This window comes from Bos mutus, chromosome 11, assembly GCF_027580195.1.
Source record: "Bos mutus isolate GX-2022 chromosome 11, NWIPB_WYAK_1.1, whole genome shotgun sequence".
Lineage (NCBI taxonomy): Eukaryota > Metazoa > Chordata > Mammalia > Artiodactyla > Bovidae > Bos > Bos mutus.
The window spans coordinates 59,773,860-59,795,774 of record NC_091627.1 but is presented as its reverse complement, the minus strand read 5'-3'; the positions used below and the strand labels follow the sequence as shown (position 1 = coordinate 59,795,774).

Here is a 21,915-nt window from a genome sequence, read left to right as displayed (position 1 = left end):
TGGATTCTTTACCCACTGAGCCATCCGGAAAGCCCCAAACTCAACCTGTCCACACTCAAACCCACGACCTTACTCCTCACGCCTGGTCCTTCCCACTGTTCCCATTCCATGATTAGCCCACCGGTCACTCAAGGCAGAAGTACAGGTGGGGCTCAGTATCTGCCTCCCTCCCTCCTCCATTGAGCCGTCATCAGGTTTGGTAGATTTGACCTCTTAACTCTCTTCAGCATTGATCCCTCTCTGCATCTGACTGCCACCACTAAACTCTACCTCCAGGGTCACTCACTGGCCCACTCGTATCTGCTCTTGACCCTTTCTAATCTTTTCTTTCTATTGCAGCCAGACTGGACTTTCTGAAATGTAAGTCAGTCTCATGGTTAACATCTCGTGCTAAGGTTCTTGCCACTGCTTATAGGTGAGAGGTAAGAATACGTAGCATGACCCCCAGCCTCTGAGGGGCAAACAGACTTTATTCACATCTCCACCTCATTCTACCTTGTGCTCTCCCCTTCCCTTTACCTGCTGGCTTTCTTTTCAGCTTTTCTTTTCTTTTTGGCCATGCGGCTTGTGGGATCTTAGTTTCCCAACCAGGGATCCAACTCAGGCCCTCAGAAGTGAAAGTGCAGAGTCTTAACCACTGGACTGCCAGGGACTTCCCTCTTTCAGCTTCTCGTATAAGATCTTATTAGCCACAGGGCCCTTGCACATGCTCTCTCAAGCTCCTTTCACTCCCCCTTTCACCTAGGTAACTCTTATTTGTTACTTCTTACTTGGGACATCTTTTCATAACCTCCCTAAACCAAGCCACCTGACACCAGCTCAATACCCTCATATTTTTCTCCCTAGCCAGACTTAGAACTGCGTGGACATCAATTAGGACTTGGTTAGTGTCTGTTTTCCTACTGGACTGTAAGTGCCACACAGACAAGACTTGTGCATCTCCATGGGGTACATGTGTGCTAAGTCATTTCAGTTGTGTCCAACTCTGCAACCCGACGGACTATATGTTCCTCTGTCCATGGGAGTTCCAGGCAAGAACACTAGAGTGGGTTGCCATTTCCTACTCCAGCCTTAGGGCCTACACATGAGTAAAGTATGTGTGAATGAATGAGTGAGTGAATAACTGACTGAGGTGGTGACTGAATGACTAAACAAATGAGTGGATGCTTGAATGAGGTCCAGGTTAGGGGTCTTGTGTCTCATGCAGGAAAGGCTTGATTCAAGAAGTTTCTTTTATTGAATGAAAGAGGATGTGGTATGTGGGGAAGGAAACTGCGAGAGTACAGCCCTGGGGAGGGGGACACGTTGAGGTGGGAGTGGGGATGCTATAGAGGTGTGGTACCTACCCTGGGCCCAGGGCACTTCCAGCCTGACTTTTCAGCATGCAGCCCCCTCCAAGGTTCTGTTCCACTCAAGTCAGGTCTCCATCACGATTCCCCCAAAGCCCAGGGACCCCAGTCCCCGGCTGCGGTGTCCGTCTCACCTGTTGATGGAGCTGACACTGGGCACAGTGTCGTTGTCACACACACCCTCAGCCAGGAGCCGGTCCCGGATCTCCCAGGCGAACATGGTTGGGTTCTGCCGCTTGTAGTCCCCGATCTTCTCCACCACCTTGGGGGTGGCCACCTTAGGCTTTGAGCCCCCTATCACTCCAGGCCGGATGCTGCCAGTCTCGTAGTACCTACTCCAATAGAGAACCCCAAAGAAGTACCCAGTAAGCAGGTGGGGATCTTTGGGCAGCAAATTAGCCAGAGACTCTCGTTCCCCTCTGAGGCTGCTTGGGGAAGGGCCTGAGGGGGTGAATGGTGACCCCCAAGGGTGGTCTCTGGCACCATGTTCCTGTCACTGCCTGTTTCCCCTGCATGGGTAGGTTTATGCTGCTGCTGAACCAGAACGCTCTTCAAAAGGCCTCACCCTGGGATGCCTGGTTTCTCTCTTTCCTGTCATCCCTCTGCACCTGAACACCTTCAGGAAACACCTTATGGAGCACAAAAGATCCCCTTCTAAGAAAGGACATTTTGAGTGTGCTGTGTGTGTATATACAGGCTCAAGGTGGTGGCCGTTTGCTCCATCCAGTTTTCCTTGGCCGAAGCATGACTGACTGTTCTTGACCATCCTGGTTCTAACCCTCCTTCCCCAGAAAGCCAGCTGGGGTCATTGGGCCTTCTGCCCTGACTTTCTGGTTTCACCTTTGTTCTCCTTAAAACCCCTCCAACCCCCCTCCACCCCACCCCACAGCCCCGGCCACTGGTTTTCCACCAGGTTACATGGTTCAGGTTGAAGCTGGTCCTCATGGACTCTGGAACGCCAGCCTGGCTTGGAGCCCTGGCCATGTCCAGCTCCCTAAGCTAAGCCAGCTCTCTCGGGGTCTCCCCACGCCCCATCCCCCATCCCCCAACCAGCTGCTTAGGCAGATCAGTGACCTGTGTCAGGATAGCCTACCTCTCCTCCTTGGGGAAACTCTGGTCTCTTCTGTCATGAAATAAAACCTCTTTAATATTCCCTTTTGGGTGTCACCATCCACTAGCACTCAGCCCCTCTTGGGGTGCTGCAACCCACCTGGGAAACCCCTCTCCTGACCCCAGGAGACCCGGGGACCACAATTTTCCCTGATGACTCCCACCAGGGAGGCAGGGCTTCCCACGTTTAATTATAGGCCTTGACCTCTTTGAACCAGAACTCCTCCTGAATCTCACTTATGGGTTGGGTAAGGGAGACACTGAACTGACACAAAGCCCAGAAAACCCTGCACACGGGCACTTCCACTGGAGTGGCCCTCCAGGCTGGACTATGCTTTGCTGCTCCTGGCCCCTCCTGAGCCTTTAAGTTAACAGTTCTTAACTCTGGCTGCAGCAAATTAGAATCTTAGGGCTTAACACTATACCCAAACTTGGGCTCATTCCCCTGAAGTTCTGCCTTAACTGGTGTGGGCCGGGGCTGAGACATCCATTTATTTTCTAAATTAAGATTCCCCAGGTGACTCTACTGTGCAGCCAGGGCTGTGAACTGCTGCTCCGGAGTTGGCGTTCGTAAGCGTCACCTAGTCATCTCCTAAAAATCACGGTGTCCGGATCTGGCTCCCAGAGAGGGTGCTGCAATGGGCCTGGTCTGGGCCTTAGGATCTGCATTTCGTCAAAACACCCCAGTGCTTCTGTTGCAAGTGCTCTGGGAGTTACAGTTCGAGAAGCACAAACTCAGACATCCCTCATGCTGGAGCAAGACCTCAGGAGCCACCTCTGATTGCGTGTCCCCTCCCTGTTGTTGTTGCTGTTCAGTCGCTCAGTCGTGTCCGACTCTTTGCGACTCCAAGGACCGCGGCATGCTAGGCTTCCCTGTCCTTCACCACTCTCAGAGTTTGCTCAAACTCGTGTCCATCCCTTGGTCTCAGCAGGGGGAAAGCCTTTTGGGAAGATTCTTCTGCTTTAGGAACAAAGAAGCCTATAGAAACCAGGACATGGGGCAGAAGAGACCATGAGGGAGGGAGAAAGGAAAGGAAGGAGAAATGGATGAGGGAGGAAGGAAGAGCAGGAAACACACACAGACGAGCAGCAGATGGGCGAGGCCCGGAAGCCCTACCACATCCTGTTCAGATCCTGGAACCCAGGCCGGACACCGGAGTGGACCCGAGTCCCTGGGAGGGAAGGGGGTAGGGGTGAATTTTGTGCTTACCTGCCAAGGATCTTGCTGACACAGCCATGGCTGACACGGAGCTGGCGGGAGATGTCGCAAGGCCTCACGCCCTGGTGGGCTAGGTCCACGATGCGCTGACGCACCACTTCAGGCAGGGGTCTGCCATTCACAAAGGCCCCTCCCAGCTGGTTCAGCCCTCCGTGGCCTGAAAGACAGTAATCCGGGGGGACTGCTGTCAGGGCCACCAGGCAGAGAATCAGCCGGCATATGGGCCTTGGCTGTTGAGAGCCCCTAAACTTGAGCTCTGTTGGTCACATCCCCTGGGGATCCTGCTGTACCCCTCTGCTTCCCGCCTCTGAGTGGGGGCTAGCTCAGGGTGGCAGGGGCAGGGATGTATGATGCCACTGAGGGGCACATTCCACTCTGGGGACCTTTTGTGTCTGCTCAGCATTCTTTCATGGGCTTCCCAGAGGGCTCAACAGATAAAGAATCCACCTGCGATGACGATACACAGGAGACACAGGTTCAATCTCTGGATCAGGAAGATTCCCCTGGAAGAGGAAATGGCAACCCCCTCCAGTATTCTTGCCTGGAGAATTCCATGGACAGAGGAGCCTGGCAGGCTACAGTCCATGAAGTTGCAGAGTCAGACATGACAGAGTACACACACGGTCTCCTCTCAGACCCTCAGCACCTCACTCCAAATGACAATCCCACCATCTTCCTCTACCCTCTGGAAAGTATCTAAAGAGTTGAAGATTCAGGTTCTGTCTTCCTACTCTGACGCTGAGCTGTGTGATCTTGGGGAAATCTCCATGTTTTCTCTGCGTCTCTGTTCATCTCTAAAATGAGGGCATGGGACGAAGAAATCAGTGGTATTTAAGTTTCTTATTCTCATTCTTCTTTTGAACTATAGAGCTAGATTTCTTAAGCACAAAAACAATGAGAAACCCAGACTCAAAAGAATAAAAGCAGAGCTTCTCTGGTTGATCTAGGATAGAGCAGGCCTTGTCCTTGGGCTTCCAATTTGAGCTCTGTTCGGAGCACTGAGAGGCAGGCAGAGGCCTCACTGGCCCATGTTCTGGGGCTTCCAGGACTGACGTGCCAGGCAGTGGGCAGTGGTACAGAACATGGACACACTGTGATGTGCGCCTGTCTCCTTAGGTGCCTTCCTGACTTGGCCTCTACCCTCCAGCCCCAGCCTGTGTTTCATTCTGAGCCCATCCACCTATTCTCAATGCATATTTATTGAGTACCTACTACGTGGCAGGCACTGTACCAGCCCTCCTAATGTTGAGTTGGATAAGGTAGATGTGATTCCTGTACTTGCCTCATGGGGTTCAAGTGAAGAGTTAGACCAGCTCGTGGCCATATGTCATGGCCACATCTGGGACATCAGAAGTGGACCTGAGCCAGGACTGGGATTTGGACATGAAAGGGGTTATGGGAACCCTTGGAGGGGACCAAGCCCAGGCTCAGGGGACCAGAGAAAGGTTCCTGGTATTGGTATTGGTTTAGTTGCTAAGTCGTGTCTGACTCTTGCAACCCCATGGACTATAGCCTGCCAGGATCCTCTGACCATGGGACTCTCCAGGCAAGAATACTGGAGTGGGTTGCCATTTCCTTCTCCAAGGGATCTTCCTGACCCAGGAATCGAACCCAGGTATCCTGCATTGCAGGCAGATTCTTTACTGACTGAGCTATGAGGGAAGCCCTATAAGAGTTCCTGGAGAAGTCTAAACTGAGGCTGAAGATAAAGAGGCGTCAGACTAGAGAAGGAGATGAGGAAGAAAACTGTTCCAGGCAGTGAGAACAGCATGTACAAAGGCTTATAGGTGAGAAGGCATCTGTTAGATTTATTAACATACTCAATTCTCTAAAATCCCTAGATTCTGGGTGGGCGAGCTTCAGGCCCGAGGTCTTCCTTTGGCCAAGGAGGAGACCAGGGCTTAGAGAGTTACAGTGAGCATTCATGTGACTGATGTGACTCAGCCTGCATGATGGGGGGTCAAGATCTAACCAGGAACAAATGCTCCTGTTGGGGCTGCTGGGAGAGCCCTGTTCTGTGGCCAGAACAGATCCTGGAAACTTGGCCTTGGCCCTACAGTCCCACGCTAGAGATGCCATGGTCCCAGCATGATGATGTGGTGATCTGGCTAGGATGGCAGAGCCCCGGGGTGGGAGTCAGGGGGAACAGGTGGGTGGGTGAGGAGGAAGAGCCATTGCCAGGCCTCCTGTGTCAGCCCGTTAAGGACAATTTATGGCTGAGGGCTGGACGTGCCTCTGCTAGGCACACTGTGCTCATTACTGCCCACTGACTTAGCACATTCAGAACTGCCTTGCAATGACCCCTCAGGGGCTCAAGCTGTCTTCAGCAGAGCGGTCAATGTCTGTTTTTTTTAAGAGGCTACAAGTGCCTCTGGCCTGGGCACTGAGTCAGGAGGAAAAGCCCGCTAGCCAAACACCTGGCAGGAAGGACGCTATGATCCATCTCCCTAGTGGAGGCCACTGGGTGACCTTGGACACTGCTTCCACCTAGAACTGCTTCCAGTTCTAGGCAACTTGCCCTAGCCAGTGTTTCCACCAGGGCCAGGAAGACATCCCAGTGCTCAGCAAAGGGGCCTGAGCCCGCTTTGGAGAGGGCTGACTTCTCACTGGCCACAGGCAGTCCTGGAGAGTGGCTCAGCCTTTCCACCCTCACTCCATTCCTGAGGCTTTTGGCTCTTCTGGGTCCAGACACTGAACACAAGGGGGCACCAGAGAGCCACCCAAAGGGACAAGACTTCGAGCAGCTCATCTTTGTCCCCATTTTCCAGAACTTAAGACTGCCAAGTCATCTAGGAGCTTAGGTGTCCATGCTAGGCCCACTACATCTGAAAGCTAGCGTTCCTACAGGTGGAAGTCTTCACCCCTAGAAAGGCAATTGGTTAAAAAAAATCAAAGGCTATTTTTTTGGTAGCATGAATTGGGAATTGTGCCTTAAAAACAAACCTATCCTGTTTCTCCGTTGAAGCTGTGGGCGATCACTGTCCTAAATCTTCCTGAAGGGCTTGTTGATCGATATCCTTAGAGACTCAAACTCTCTGGAACCCGCTGGAAGGGTTATTTACTAGATCAGCTGGCATCTGTGTGAAAGGGAAGATGTACTCATATCTCTGGCTCTTAAACTGTGAAGTCCCTGGTGATTTATTTCATTTTATTGACTTCTGAGTTCTTTATATTACCGTGCAAAGGGTGTTGGGCTAGATTCCTGTGTTGACTCTGCCTATTTTAATTTCTTTTTTCAGTAGTTTCTTTTATTCTGAAAAATTGCTTGAATTCTTTTGAAATATTCTTTAAATTTCCTTCTGAAGAGTAGTTTCTCCCCCCCCCAGGCTTATTATTATTAATTTGTTTATCCCTCCATGTATACAGTATTTTACCATCTAGTCATTTTTTAAATATAGTAGGTCCTTGTTTGTTACCTATTTTATTTATTTACTTTTTTGGCCACGCTGCATGGCACGTGGAATCTTAGTTCCCCAACCAGGAATCAAACCCACACCCCCTTCACTGGGAGCACAGAGTCTTAGTCACTGGCATACCAGAGAAGTCCCTAGTTATCTATTTTAGATATAGCAGTGTGTACATGTCAATCCTAAACTCCCAATCTATCCCTACCCCCTTACCTCCTTGGTAACCATAAGTTTTTTCTCTAAGTCTGTGAATCTGTATTTGCTTTGTAAATAAGTTCATTTGTATCAATTTTTTAGGTTCTGCATATAAGCAAAATCATATGATATTGTCTTTCTTGCCATATGTTTTTTATACATTTTTAAGGGTTACGCTTCATTTACTGCCTGTTTTAATTTTATGATTTGAGAAAGTTGGGTTTTTTTTTTCAAGCATATTGTTTCTATCCACTTAAGAGCTAAACAAAACGTCCTGCAGTGTCTGATGCTGACTTCAGGTGATGGCTGGTAAAGAAAATTTCAGAGAAAGACTAACTGCATGTACACCCCCCACCTCAGCCCCATCTTCTTAGAATAATGGTTTTTATTGTTTGTATATTACAGTTTTCATCTCTTTTGATCTCAACACATATATACCAAGTGGGAGTATGCTTAGTCTTGAAGTCTTGTCTGACTCTTTGTGACCCCATGGACTGTAACACACCAGACTCCTCTGTCCATGGAATTTTCCAGGCAAGAATACTGGAGTCTGTTGCCATTTCCTCCTCCAGGGAGTCTTCCTGACCCAGAGATGGAAACTGTGTCCCTTGTGTCTCCTGCATTGGCAGGTGAATTCTTTACCCACTGAGTCACCTGGGAAGCCCATATATACCAAGTAGTGAGTATAAATCAGAACACTGGGAAAGTCACCTTGAACAAGACAGGAAAGCTGGCCCTCGAGGAACTTTCAATCTTTGGAGAGATGCAGTCAGATAAATTGAACTTCCCTGGTGGCTCAGATAGTAAAGAATCTGCCTGCAATGCAGGAGACCTGGGTTCAATCCCTGGGTAGGGAAGATCCCCTGGAGAAGGGAATGGCTAGCCACTCCAGTACTCTTCCCTGGAAAATCCCATGGACAGAGGAGCCTGGTGGCTACAGTCCATGGGGTGGTAAAGAGTCGGACACAACTGAGTGACTAACACACATGCAATCAGATAAATTTGGAATCATCATGTTAAGAGAGAGGTTTTTAGGAAGAGGTAAGTCAGATGCCAGAGGAGCCCTAAGTGGTCAGAGGGAAGCTGTAGCACAGAATGACTGGGAGGTAACCAAGAGAAGAAGCTTCCATAGGAAGAAAATCCACACACAAGGCTTTGGTGCTGTCAAGACATGGAAAAACATTTACTATAGCTGTCGGAGAGGCAGGGTGGAGGGTGTGGAAAGAGCCTGCTGGCTGCAAATGGAGACAGGCCTTATGGTTTGAGGTTTGGAGCCGAGTCCTGGTCACCCAAAGGCTTTTGTCCCTCCTGTGTCCGGTGTGGGGGAGTGGACGCCTTTGGGCGAGTCACCACCAGACTAGCAGCCTAGAGGTGGGCGCATCCTTCCTTCCTGCCCCAGGGCTACCCATCATTGCTGACCACCTGTCCATGTGGTTGTGGACCAGGTGGGCTCTCAGGCCGGAAGCCAGGAATGAGTAGGAGCCCCTGGTTGGGCGGGGGTGGGAGGTGGGGAAGGTATGACCCAGGAAGAGGTTTGAGGCTTCCTGAACAAAGGCCCTTTGTTGGTCTGGAGGTCGTGGGGGTGGAGGAAGAAGATAAGACAGCCTGGCTGGACATAAGTGGGTTCTGACTGTGAGATCCTCAGACAAAGGGATGCCAACTTGCCTGGGGACAGAGAACTCTGAGCCTATAGTGAGGGGACAGAGCTCTACAAAGTTCTGGGTGAAGCCTGTGGTCCAGAAATGTATACTTGGAAAAGTGACCATTTGGAGAGATCTGAGGACTTTCTTTTGTCATTCTTCACTCCTTAACAGGGCTCTGAGGAGTAAGGATGGTAGGAGGAAAAGAGAAGGGGCTTCCCAGGTGGCACTAGTGGTAAAGATTCCACTTGTCAATGCAGGAGACACAAGGGACATGGGTTCCATCCCTGGGTCAGGAAGATCCCCTGGAGTAGAAAATGGCAACCCACTCCAGTATTCTTGCCTGAAAAATTCCACGGACAGAGGAACCTGGCAGGTTACAGTTCATGGGGTTGCAAAGAGTCACACATGCATGAGGACAAGAGAAAAGTCATTGCCCCATATTTCTGTTACATGCACAGATACTCAGACCCTTGAGATGTAGGATAATTTCCCTGTGCCCCACAATCTTTTTTCAATTTTGATTTAATTTTTCTTGGCCACGCCACATGCACAGAATGTGGGTTCTTAGTTCCCAGACCAGGGATTGAACCCATGCCACTGGAGTGGAAGCGCAGTTTTAACCACTGGACCGCCAGGGAAGTCCCTGAGCCCCATAGCCCAAGTCTTAGTCACAGCACTTCTTGCACTGGACAGTACCTTGATCTGTTTAGATTCTTTTATGAACTCTCAAGGACAAGAATCCTGTCTCTGTCTACCTAGCACCTGTTACAAAAGTTTAATTAACACTTTGGTAAATACACGTGGCAGAAAAATGCTTTACAAATGTGTGGGGGGCTGTTGTGATGGTTGGTGAGTGAGTCTTACATTCCCCACTGTAAGACCCCCAAGTCCCATGGTTGGGTACTTTCCCCGCTTTATGTTCTATTTAATTTCTCACATTGCTGCCTAGCCCGAAAGCGAGAATGGTTTGATGTATTGCGCTGTGAAAATTTCCACTTGACTATCTGGAGATTTTTGTTTCAGCCTAAAAGAACTGTCAAGATGAGCATATGAGCCTTGGAAGGACTACAGTGGAGGGTGCATCGGCTGCTTTCGGGTGTCCTGTAAGTCTCGCTGTACCCACCTGTCCTCCCCAAGGCACGGGTCCCCAACCTCTAGGATCTAATGAGTGATGATCTGAGGTGGAGTTGATGCGACAATAATGGAAATAAAGTGCACAATGAATGTAATGCACTTGAATCATCCCAAGACCACCCCCTTACCCTCCACTCTGTAGTTTAATTGTCTTCCAGGAAGCAGGTCCCTGGTGCCAAAGAGGTTGCGGACCATAGCCTCAAGCATGGTGGCCACGCTAGAGTTACCCAGTCTCTGACCATCTCAGCCGCATGATGTTGTCTCCCCAGCACACTCACCTGTGGGCCTGTTCCTGCTGTAACCTCGCAGCTGTTCCCTTAGGCTCCATGCCTTTCTGGCACAGAAAGGAGTAAAGACCAGGACCTCTGCCTCAAATCACTGCCAAGGGAGACGCTCCAGGGCCGTGGAGACCTGGTGTTCCAACCTCTTGTCCCACCTTCCACCCTAAGTCTACATGCTGAGTCCCTCCGGTATCTATGAGGTTTAGGTTACCTGGGCACATTAGGCCCTTGGACTACAACAAGGGGCCGGTATGCTGAGAAGCAGCAGTGTGCATCTGGTTTTACCCTGGACTTGCTGCGTGACCTTGGTCTCTGTGCCTTGCACTCCTTCTCCCAAGGGTGACCAGAGAAGAGAGACAGTAGGTCGGTAAGGCTGCTGCTTGTTCCTCTCATCCGTCTCTCACTGGTTCCTTCCACCTGTGCCACAACTCTGTCCGTCAGCCTCCTATGTCTTTGTCTTTATATTAATTGTGCGTTCTTAGTTGCTCAGTGGTGTCTGACTCTTTGCAACCCCATGGACTATAGCCTGCCAGATTCTTCTGTCCAAGGGAATTCTCCAGGCAAGAATTCTGGAATGGATTGCCATGCTCTCCTCCAGAGGATCTTCACAACCCAGGAATCGAACCCAGGTCTCCCGCATTGCATGCAGATTCTTTACTGTCTGAGCCACCAGGGGAGCCCAAGGAAGAAGTAACTAACTTTATATTACATCTCCTTTTTTTTTTTTTTTTAACCAGGCCCATCCCTTGGACCTGCAAACAACTAAATTCATCTATGCTGCCTCCCCAGCGTCTGCTTACAAAACAAAACCAAACCTCCCCTTGACTAGGAAACCTCTCTTTCTTATTGATGTCAACCAGATTTCTCAACAAGTGGTCATACTTGGCTGTTCCTATGTCCTTCCCTTCATCCCTTGCTATTCAGGGATCACACCGTGATATGCCTTATCCTTAGCAGGTGCTCAGATGCTAGGAAGTTGGTGGATGGTGGGTGCTGAGTTATCCCTCTTAAAGAGTCTTCCATGACAAGGCTTGGCACTTGGTCCCGGTTCCTTGTGTTTCTCTTTAATGGGGTTCTCTTCCCTGCTTTGTTCTATGTTATCTACTTTTTTTCAGGCTTCACTGAGGTCTCAGTGATGCCTCACTGTACACCATCATCCTTGGTGATCCCACCCTCTCTCCTTTTACCTTCTAACCCTGTACTGATGGGATCCAGGCATCCAGCTATCTTCAGTCCAGATCTCTCCCCCATTAAAAAAAAATAATTTTTAAAATTTATTTTTGACCACACTGGGTCTTTGTTGTGCTGTGTGGGCTTTTCCTTAGTTGCAGCGAGCAGGAGCTACTCTCTGGTTGCTGTGAAAGGACTCATTGCAGTGGCTTCTCTTGTGGCAGAGCTCGGGCTCTTGGGCATGTGGGCTTCTGTGGTTGTGGCTTCTGGACTCTAGAGTGCAGGCTCAGTAGTTGTGGCTCACAGACTTAGTTGCTCCACAGCATGTGGGATCTTCCCAGATCAGAGATCGAACCCATGTCTCCTGCATTGGCAGGCAGATTCTTTACCACTGAGCCACCAGGGAAGTCCTTCCCCCATGTTTATATTCAAATTGCTATCAGAAATTTCTGGGTGACAGAGGCACCTCCTCTAAGACTGTCTGGGTTGGTCACATTACCACCCGCCATGCAAGCATAAAACCTGACCTTCAGCTTCATCAGAGGCCAGCTTCTACCATACTGTCTGCATTACACGCTCAGAGACCTTGTATGTGACCTTGGAGCTCAGTGTGTCCTCCTGTCTTGGGGCCTTTGCACACGATATTCCCTCTCCCGGCTTCTTTTTTTTAAAAATATGTATTTCTTTATTTTGTTGTGTCTGATCTTAGTTGCATCATGCAGGATCTTTTATTGAGATGTGTGGACTCTCTAGTTGTGGCTCAAAGGCTCCAGAGTGGTAGGCTCAGTAGTTATGTCCATGGGCTTTCTTGCTCTGATGCATGTGGGATCTTAGTTCCCTGACCATGGATCAAACCCATGCCCCCTGCATTGCAAGGCAGTTTCTTAACCACGGACCACAAGGGAAGTCCTTGCCTGGCTTCTTTGTCTCTGAAACCCTAATCTCTCATGTAATCCTTGATGCACAGTAGGTACCCAATAAATGCTGGTTGAGTTCATTCCTGGAAGGAAGGAAAGAGGGAGGAAAGAAGGGAGGGAGGGAAGAGAGGGAGGCAGGAAAGAAAGCAGGCCCAAAGCAAGCTGAGTGAAGCCCACACATTCTTTGCTTTCAGCAGAACTCTGTCTCTTTCAATGACACATACTCTTAGACATGAGTTGTTTTAAACAGGAGGCCCAGACATCATGACACAGGAGAAGAGAGGTCTGCCTTCCTTCTGCAGGAACCATGGGATGAATGCAAGGGCCTTTCAGTTGGCTTTCACATCCAACCTTCAAGGTCATCATTAAGGTGTGACACTTGTCAGGCTTACACCTTTGCAGGGAGCATAATGGCTCACACACACCCTTGTCGTTTGGGCAGGACAATTCTGTGAGATAAATATTCCTGTCACCAGTTTACACCAATAAGAAGACTGTCACCAACTCAAGACTTTGGGTTCCAAATTGGGAGGCCTTTTTTCCCTAACCCTGGCCATAGAGGGCTATGGAAAATGATGAGTGGTTTACAATGCTGGTGGGGAGATTTCTACATGCACCGAAGGAAAGAGCCACAAGACCTGGCTCCAGCTAGGGAGGACCACAGTTTGATAGTAAAAACCTCCTCTCCTGGGAACTGGGACATCCCTGACTCAAAGACCCACTTGATAAGTTTGTGACTCAGGGCTGTGGGGTGATATTACCCCTGATGTCTGTCCATAAAAAAGAAACTGGTTTCCCAGACCTCATAGCCAAGGAGTTCAGCACTGTGTTTTGGGTTCAAGGCCAAGGATATGACCAACGCAGTCCTGGGATCCTGTTTCCTCTGACCTCCTCTGGCATTAAGTACAGCATCAGTCAGGAGCTGATCATAAAACACAAATCTGTTTCTAGGTATTTCAGCAGAGGTGCTTGAATAGAGGGACCTGTTTATCTAGGTGGTTGGAAGCTTGTAAGAACAGAGAGGAGCACTGGGATAACCCTGAGACAGTAACTGTGGGAAGATGCCCCCATTCCTAGAACCAGGGTAAAAATGGAAGACGTTGGACTTATCAGAACCTTGACACTTTAAGGACGGGCCAAGGGGACTGGGCTCGGACCTCCAAGGTGATGGTAACTCTTGGCTGCCGCTCGTCCATCTGAGGGGCACAGGAGGCAGGGTTCCTGGAGAGTTTGTCTCTGGATCACCTGCTGCTGGTGAGGCATGCTGACAAGAACCACATGCAATAAGAGGAAAGCCCTGTCTCATCCTTCAGCTTTTTAGCCCTTCTGTGTGGCACGCTTATCAGTCCTTCATAGAAGCCCAAACCATAAGAAATTTGCAAATCTGTCCTCTTGCTCAGATGAGTGGGGTGAGGTTCATTGATTCATTTATTTTCATCCACTGAAGCTGTATAGGGTAGAGGTTAGAAGAGCAAGCTCAGGAGAGAGACTGCCTACATACAAAGCCCTGTTCCTCTGATTTTGGCATGAGCTTCACCTCTCTCTGCCTCTCTTCCTAGGCGTGCTGTGTGATCTACATAGTGTTGCGTGCTATACACGATGCGTGTATAGCACTCAAAAACATTCTCCATTATCATCTGACCATCACTGCTCCCAGGCCAGGCATGGCTCCAAGCTCCGGGGATGTACAGGGATTAAGACAGGTGGATCTTCACCCTCTTGGAGGTTATAATTTTATGGGAATAGTTTTAATTTAATGAACTTATTTCTCTGCAGGTGACAAAGCTCTCGCACCCCATCTACCCCATCTTCCTGCCTGGATCAGTTTCTGCTTTTCCTCCTTCAAAATCCTGAGTGATGAGCAAAAGGTGAGGTTGTAGAATTCCCTGAGGGACAGGAAGTCATCCCAGCTCCTCTTTCCCCTCTTGGGTTCCCTGGCTGGGTGGTTAGTCACTGATTTCTGGGCTTATTCTTGTGATTCCTTCTCCTAGCCTATTGGCCACTGTCCCTCCTGTGGGGCCTTCATGCACTTTAATGCAGCCCAAGAGGCCCCCGGGTTGTAAGGTCATGAGGACCAGCTCCCAGCCCCCTACACTCTGATGTTTTGGCAGATCTGAGGGTCTCCCAGAGCCCTTGGAATGAGAGGTAAGAGGTCTGGCTTCCTCGGATGCTCTTGCCTTAGATCAGCCCAGAGGTGGGAGGGTGTAGCCCTGTTCTTTCATCTCCAACAGGGAGAGAGGACTGGGAGGGGTGGAGGGAGGGAGACAGAGGGAGGATAAAGAGGATCCCCTGTATTAGTCTCTAACTGGGAAAGAACTAAGCTTGGCTGGTATTTTACCAAGATTTTCTTAAAAGAAGAAGAAAGAGGGGAAGGAGAAAGGGAGGATGGGCTACTTTCAGTATTCACCGCCCTCCCCCTAGAGTCAAACCTAGACAAACCTAGTTTAGTTCAGTTCAGTAGCTCAGTCGTGTCCGACTCTGCGACCCCGTGAATCGCATCACGCCAGGCCTCCCTGTCCATCACCAACTCCCGAGTTCACTTAGACTCACGTCCATTGAGTCGGTGATGCCATCCAGCCATCTCATCCTCTGTCGTCCCCTTCTCCTCCTGCCCCCAATCCCTCCCAGCATCAGGGTCTTTTCCAATGAGTCAACTCTTCGCATGAGGTGGCCAAAGTACTGGAGTTTCAGCTTTTAGTATTAGTCCTTCCAATGAACACCCAGGACTACGTCAAGGCTATATATTGTCACCCTGCTTATTTAACTTATACACAGAGTACATCATGAGAAACACGGGGCTGGAAGAAGCACAAGCTGGAATCAAGATTGCTGGGAGAAATATCAATAACCTCAGATAGGCAGATGATACCACCCTTATGGCAGAAAGTGAAGAGGAACTAAAAAGCCTCTTGATGAAAGTGAAAGAGGAGAGTGAAAAAGTTGGCTTAAACCTCAACATTCAGAAAACGAAGATCATGGCATCTGGTCCCATCACTTCATGGGAAAGAGATGGGGAAACAGTGGAAACAGTGTCAGACTTTATTTTTGGGGGCTCCAAAATCACTGCAGATGGTGACTGTAGCCATGAAATTAAAAGACGCTTACTCCTTGGAAGGAAAGTTATGACCAACCTAGATAGCACATTAAAAAGCAGAGACAAACCTAGAGAGTGTATTAAAAAGCAGAGATACCACTTTGCCAACAAAGGTCTATATAGTCAAAGCTATAGTTTCTCCAGTAGTCATGTATGTACCTGAGAGTTGGACCATAAGGAAGGCTGAGTGCCAAAGAATTGATGCTTTCGAACTGTGGTGCTGGAGAAGACTCTTGAGAGTCCTTGGACAGCAAGCAGATCCAACCAGTCTATCCTAAAGGATATCAACCCTGAATACCATTGGAAGGACTGATGCTAAAGCTGAAGCTCCAATACTTTGGCCACTGATGTGAAGAGCCAACTCATTGGAAAAGACCCCCATGCTGGGAAAGATTGAGGGCAGGAGGACAAGGGGATGACAGATGACGAGATGGTTGGATGGCATTATTGACTAAATGGACAGGAGTTTGAGCAACCTCTGGGAGATAGTGAGGGACAGGGAAGCCTGGCATGCTTCAGTCCATGGGGTTGCAAAGAGTCAGGCACAACTGAGCTGAACAACACAGACTGAACAACAACCCCCGCCAAGAGTCAATGCTTAGGAATAAGACTGACAGCCAGGGGAGTGAGAAGGGCTCACTCTGGAGCCAGGCTGAGCTCTCTATGTGCATCTTCTCATCCAGTTCTCATAACAGCACATGATCCCCATTTTACAGATGAAGAGGTGTGAGCAGAGACTGTCTGTAACTTGCCCAAGGGTGCATCGTTACCAAAGGGCAGAACTGAGACTCCAGCTGAGGGCTCCCAGGTGCCCCTGGCACTGCCCCTGGCAGTGTGTGGCCATTCCAGATGGACAGTCAGAACTTTCCCTGCAGGCGAATGTGTCTTCACATCACCTGCCAAGCATGGGTGCATGGCAAAGCCCACTTCAGAAGCCTCTCTGGGTTTTTATGCTGTTGAGGTTGAATTTTTCCTTTTTTACAAGTTTTCTTTAGCCAGAGAATGAACCAAATTCCATTATATTTCCCCCCTCTTCCACACTGGTTTGTCCTCCTCCATGTCTTGATTGCCATCCACCTCCACTCCCTTTCTGCCCCCAGTCCTTCCTACGCAGGTTTTTATTCCTCTGTCCTCAGTCTTCTCCCACTGTCTTGCTAGTTTTTCTTTCCATCCCTTGCTGATGGCCTCTGCTCCTCTCAGCCCCTTCCCTGCCCCAGTTCCCTCCACTCCTGTCCAAGATGGCAGACTCCTCCCCTGCACCTCTCCCCCAACTCATTCATGCCCAGTTTTCCCTTCTCTCTACCTTCCCCCCTCCCCTTGCTCTTCTGGCTGATTCCCCCTCCCTGAGCTGTCTTGTCTTTATTGCCTGCATGACTGCTCTGGTTCTCTAGCCCATCTTCCCCTCAAAGGCATTCGCAGCTCTGCTGTTATTCTTGTATTAGCATTGAACCCATTAAAGCTAATTTGTTTGCCCTAATCTCCATTTATTTTTCCCTAGTTGATATTAGATTTCCCTTTCTATTGCTCCAGCATGATTTTCTCTTTGTCTTCCTAATGGTCCACACACCACCCCCCCTTCTTCTATTAATCTGGTTGGCTTCACTGTGTGGTTTCAAGGCCTTTCTCCGCCTCCCCCAGCCCTGAGATTAACCCTGTCACCTCTCTCCCAGGAAGGGACCCAGGGCTTGGATTTCCAGGGATGGAGCTCCTGTAAATGTCAGATAACATCTTGTTGTTATCATTTAGTTGCTAAGTCATGTCTGCCTCTTTTGAGACCTCTATGGACTATAGCCTGACAGATTCTTCTGTCTATGGGATTTCCCAAGCAAGAATACTTGTGTGGGTTGCCATTTTCTGTTCCAGGGGATCTTCCTCACCCAGGGATTGAACCCAGATCTCCTGCATCACAGGTGGATTCTTTACCCCTGAGCGACCAGGCAAGCCCCCTAAATGACCTCTAAGCTCCCTCAAAAAAGTATTTGATGAGAGTTCCTGCCTTGTCCTGAAGCCTGTCTGGAAAGCTCAAGAATGTGGGATCTGGAGAACTGGAGGCAAGTAGAATGCAAAAGGCTGTTCTGAGCCCTGAAAGATCACCCAGCCCAAGGGTTTCCTGGCTATCTTCCCCTCTGGGGCTGTCTCAAGTTTTCTGGAAGCCTCTGCAAGCTTCTCAGATCCCATAGATTTGTTGTTACTGGTGTTCAGTCTCTCAGTTGTGTCCAACTCCCTGCGACGCCACAGATTACAGCATGCCAGGCTTCCCTGTCCTTCACCATCTCCTGGAGTTTGCTCACACTCACGTCCACTGAGTCAATGATGCTAGGAAGCCAAACAGCACTGGGCCACTTTCTCCCTGTGATTAATATTGGGCATTGTCTCTCCTCCATCCTTGTTTCCCAAGCTGGGGACACATTCCTTCCCCTTCCTGAAGAGCGGAAGCTTCCTCTCTGTGGATGTGGCTTTGGGGTGGCTAAAACATACCCCGCACCCTGGCCATCATGTTACCAAGGACAGAGGACTGCCTGGACCACCTCTCAGAAGCCTTCCCTATCCACTACCCTCTTCCCCTCTGACTGCCCTGGTCCACAGCCCTCCATCTAAGTCTCATTATTGGCCTTTCTTGGGGCCAGGGCTCTGCCTGACCCCTGGACACCTAGCTCCTGGAGGACAGGTATAGTGTCCTATCCGACCATCTAAGCTTGCATCACAGGAAGAAGACTGGTGCTTTCCACTCTGGTTGCCTGCTAGAGTATCTGGGGTATTCAGAAACTTTCCATCCCCGTCAGTTCAACCAGAATCTCTTGGCACAATGTCCGTATTTTTAAAAAAGTTCGTCTGGCGATTGCCCAAAGTTTTGTTTTGTTTTGTTTTTGCCCAGAGTTTATATCCACTCAGTAGATGGTCAATAAATATTTATTGAAAGCATGAATTTATGGATTAAACACAAACTTCTGGTGAGAGGCTGCAAATGGAACTTGCCGGTACTTGCTGGTGGTTGCCTAGAGGTCATTGTCAGCTCCTTCCTTCCCACTGAGCCTCTTAGATGCCTCCAGATCCCTGGAATCGCACACCTGGGGCTGCAGTGGGAAGGACCAGGGCCTCTGCATTTCGGAGAGTGGGCACACTCGAGGCAGGCATGTCGGCACTCACTGATCCCACCCGTAGGAGCCCAGCATCTGTACCAGTCACTGTGCTGTGCCTCAACTCCCCCTGGGGTCAGGGGCTTACGGACATTAATGCTGTTTTTCTTTTAGTAGTTCTATATTAAAGCAATTTTCAGTTCATTAGATTTCAATTCAACGAAAGCCCACTCTATGCCTAATAATATTCCAGGCTGTGTGTATGTGGGGAGATGGTTTCTGAGTAGAAGACACAGTTCTTGCCCTTGAGAAACTTACAGGTTCATCATCCCTGATACCCAAAAGAACCTTAAAGATTTAAAATCTGTTCACAAGCACTGTCTCCTTTAATTCTTTTTATAACCCTGTGGAAAACCTGTGGTGGGGTGTATGCGTACATTTCTCTGCAAGTGTGTGTGTCTGTGTGGCTGTCTGTGCTCCTGTGTATGTCTGTATGAGTGTGTGAGTGTGGCTGTTTGTATCCCTATGTGTTTATATGAGTGTGTGTGTCCCTCGGTATATATGAATGTGTATGTATGTGGCTGTGTTTTTTTTTTAATGTGGCTGTGTTCTTGTGTGTGTGTATATGAGTGTGTGGGGGTGTGTCTGTGTCCCTGTGTGTATATATGTGTATGTGTGTGTGGCTGTTCATGTCTGTGTGTATGTGGCTGTTTGTGTTCCTGTGTGTTTATATGAGTGTGTGTGTTCCTTGGTTTGTATGAATGGGTGTGTGTGTGTGTGTCTATTCTTGCCCTTGTGTGTGTGTATATGAATGTGTGTGGGTGAGTCTATGTCCCTGTGTGTATATATGTGTATGTGTTTGTGGCTGTTCATGCCCATGTATGTGTAGTTGTTTGTATCCCTGTGTGTATGTATAAGTGTGTGAGTGTATGTCTGTGTCCCTATGTGCACGTGTGTGTGTGTCTGTGTCCACGTGTATGTGTATGAGTCTGTGTGGGTGTGATTGTTTGTGTCCCTGTGTGTGTATGAGTGTGTGTCTGTGTGTGTGGCTGTTTGTGTCCCTATGTGTATGTATGTGTGTGTGTGGTTGTTTATATCCCTATGTGTATGTGTGTGTATGTGTGTGACTGTTTATATCCCTATGTGTATGTGTGTGTATGTGTGTGGCTGTTCATGTACGTGTGTGTGTGGCTGTTTGTATTCCTGTGTGTGTGTGGTGTGTGCAGGTGACTGTTTCTGTCCCTGTGTGTATATATAAGTGTGTGGGATTGTGTCTGTGTCCCTGTGTGTGTGTGTGTGTGTGACTTGGTTGTGGGAGCAGAAGAGGTCTTGGCTGCCCTGAGGAGTCAAACAGGTTGGAACAAATGAAGAACAATGGCTCTTGTGAGTCTGACACATTGAGTAAAATCTGTGACAAAACTGCGTATCTGTGGCTTCCACACCTGTCAACAGCTGGTTCCCCAGAATCAGAAGCTATAGCAAAGTGGATTACACACTCGACAAGACTGCCTGAGGAGACAGGAAGGCACAGGGGGCAGACTCAGCCTGCAGGTTGTGGTTTCAGGGAGGAAACAGGAGGGGCGCTGAGAACTTGGAGACCAGGGTCGCGCCGGCTCTGGGGCCCTCCTGTCTGCACTTCGGTTTCCTCATCTGGCTTGAAAGGCACAGATCATCTCCACTGTCCTTTTAGTCCTGACATCCACAACTGCAAGACTGCAGGCCTGAGAACAGAGGCCAGGAACTATTAATACTAGAGGCGGGGAGGCAGAGAGAGCTCTGTGGGGGGGCTTTGGGCAAGTTTTCCATGGGAGAAACTCCCATAGGTAGCCCTGAGGCCACCTGTGGGAAGATGAAGAGAGAGGCACACAGTGGTCCCTCAGGCTGCTCATGATCTGAGTGATGGCAGACAAAGATGCTCTGCTGACCAACGATGGAGGGGGACATGCGCGAGTGCCAGGCTGTGGGCCACATCTGAGAGGGTCCCCAGCCAGGAAGGGGAGGTCACCGGCCTGATGCCACAGACTCACTTCATGGCAGAGCCCAGGCAGGACTCACGTTTTCTGAACCATGTTCCCATTCACTACAGCCCAGGGGGCCCTGTGGGATTTCAGCACCATCTCAACTGGGCCATCTTGGCCGACAGTGAAGGAAGATGGCAGTGCAGATGACGCACAATGTATTCTGAGCCCAGGCACACCCTGGAAGAGTCCTGGTCCTTTTACCAGTTTGCTTGTCACTTGATTTTCTTCTGTGGGGAAACTGAGTCTTGAAGCTCTTATCCATGGGTTTTGAGTTTGGGAAGTAGAATCTCTTCCTCCATGGGACTACGGAGCTTTGAGCAACAAGAAATCCCCTCAAGAACAGGTGTCACTTCTCCTCCCTTCTTTTGTTAGTGTTATATTTGTTTGTTTATTTACTTAGGCTGTGCTGGGTCTTCATTGCTACATGCAGGCTTTCTTTGGTAGTGGTGAGTCGGGGCTACTCTCAAGTTGGGGTGCACAGGCTTCTCATTGCAGTGGTTTCTCTGGTTGTGCAGCACAGGCTCTAGGGCGTGAAGGCTCAGTACTTGTGACACACCAGCCTAGTTGCCCCATGGAATGTAGAATCTTCCCGGACCAGGGGTTGAACCTGTGTCCTCTGCATTGGCAAGCAGATTCTCAACCACTGGACCACCAGAGAAGTCCACTTCTCTCTCAGTCAGTCCCAAACCAGGGCTTCTACAGCTGGTATCACTCAAACCCAAAGAAGCTAAAGTGGGGACTGAGCTAGACCTACCACCAGCAACACTCAGACTGTTACACATTGAACTGTGCTCCCCCAAAACTCACACGTGGATGTCCTAAGCCCCAGAATTTCAGAATGTGACCTTATACAGAAATAGGGTCTCTGTAGATGATCAAGTTAAGGTGAAGTCATCAGGGTGAGCCCTAATTCACTGTGGCCACATCCTTTCAAAAGGGGAAATTTGGACATAGAGAGAGAGAGACATGGGGAGAATGCCATGAGAAGATCAGAGTGATGCTGTTGCAAGCCAAGGAACACCAACCATGGCCAGCACATCACCAGACACTAGAGGAGCAACACAGAACAGATTCTCCCTCTCAGCCCTCAGATGAAACCAACCCTGCCAACATCTTGACCTCAGACCTCCAGCCTCCAGAACCGTGAGACCATACACGTCTGTTGTGAAGTCCCTAGTTTGTGGTACTTCATTACAGCAGGTCCATCAAACACACACACAGATCAACAAGGTTCGAGCTCTGAACAGACACAGCAGGCTTGGGGAAGCCCCCTTGTAGTTGAGGACACCACCTTGGAT

The 21,915-nt window shown here is 49.4% G+C and overlaps 1 protein-coding gene across 8 annotated transcripts in view; it reads right to left on the bottom strand.

Moving 5' to 3' along the window:
* Positions 1–21,915, bottom strand: part of PAX8 (paired box 8) — a 65,360-nt gene that overhangs the window by 24,288 nt on the left and 19,157 nt on the right. For 5 of the 8 annotated variants that reach the window (XM_070379470.1, XM_070379471.1, XM_070379474.1 and 2 more), the window contains exons 3-4: positions 3,670–3,835; positions 1,484–1,684 (exon numbers count right to left, since the gene is read on the bottom strand). In XM_070379470.1, the coding sequence (XP_070235571.1) occupies positions 1,484–1,684; positions 3,670–3,835 (367 nt within the window). The remainder of the gene's footprint in view (positions 1–1,483; positions 1,685–3,669; positions 3,836–21,915) is intronic. The other 3 variants (XM_005889993.3, XM_070379475.1, XM_005889994.3) reach the window with 1 other exon arrangement.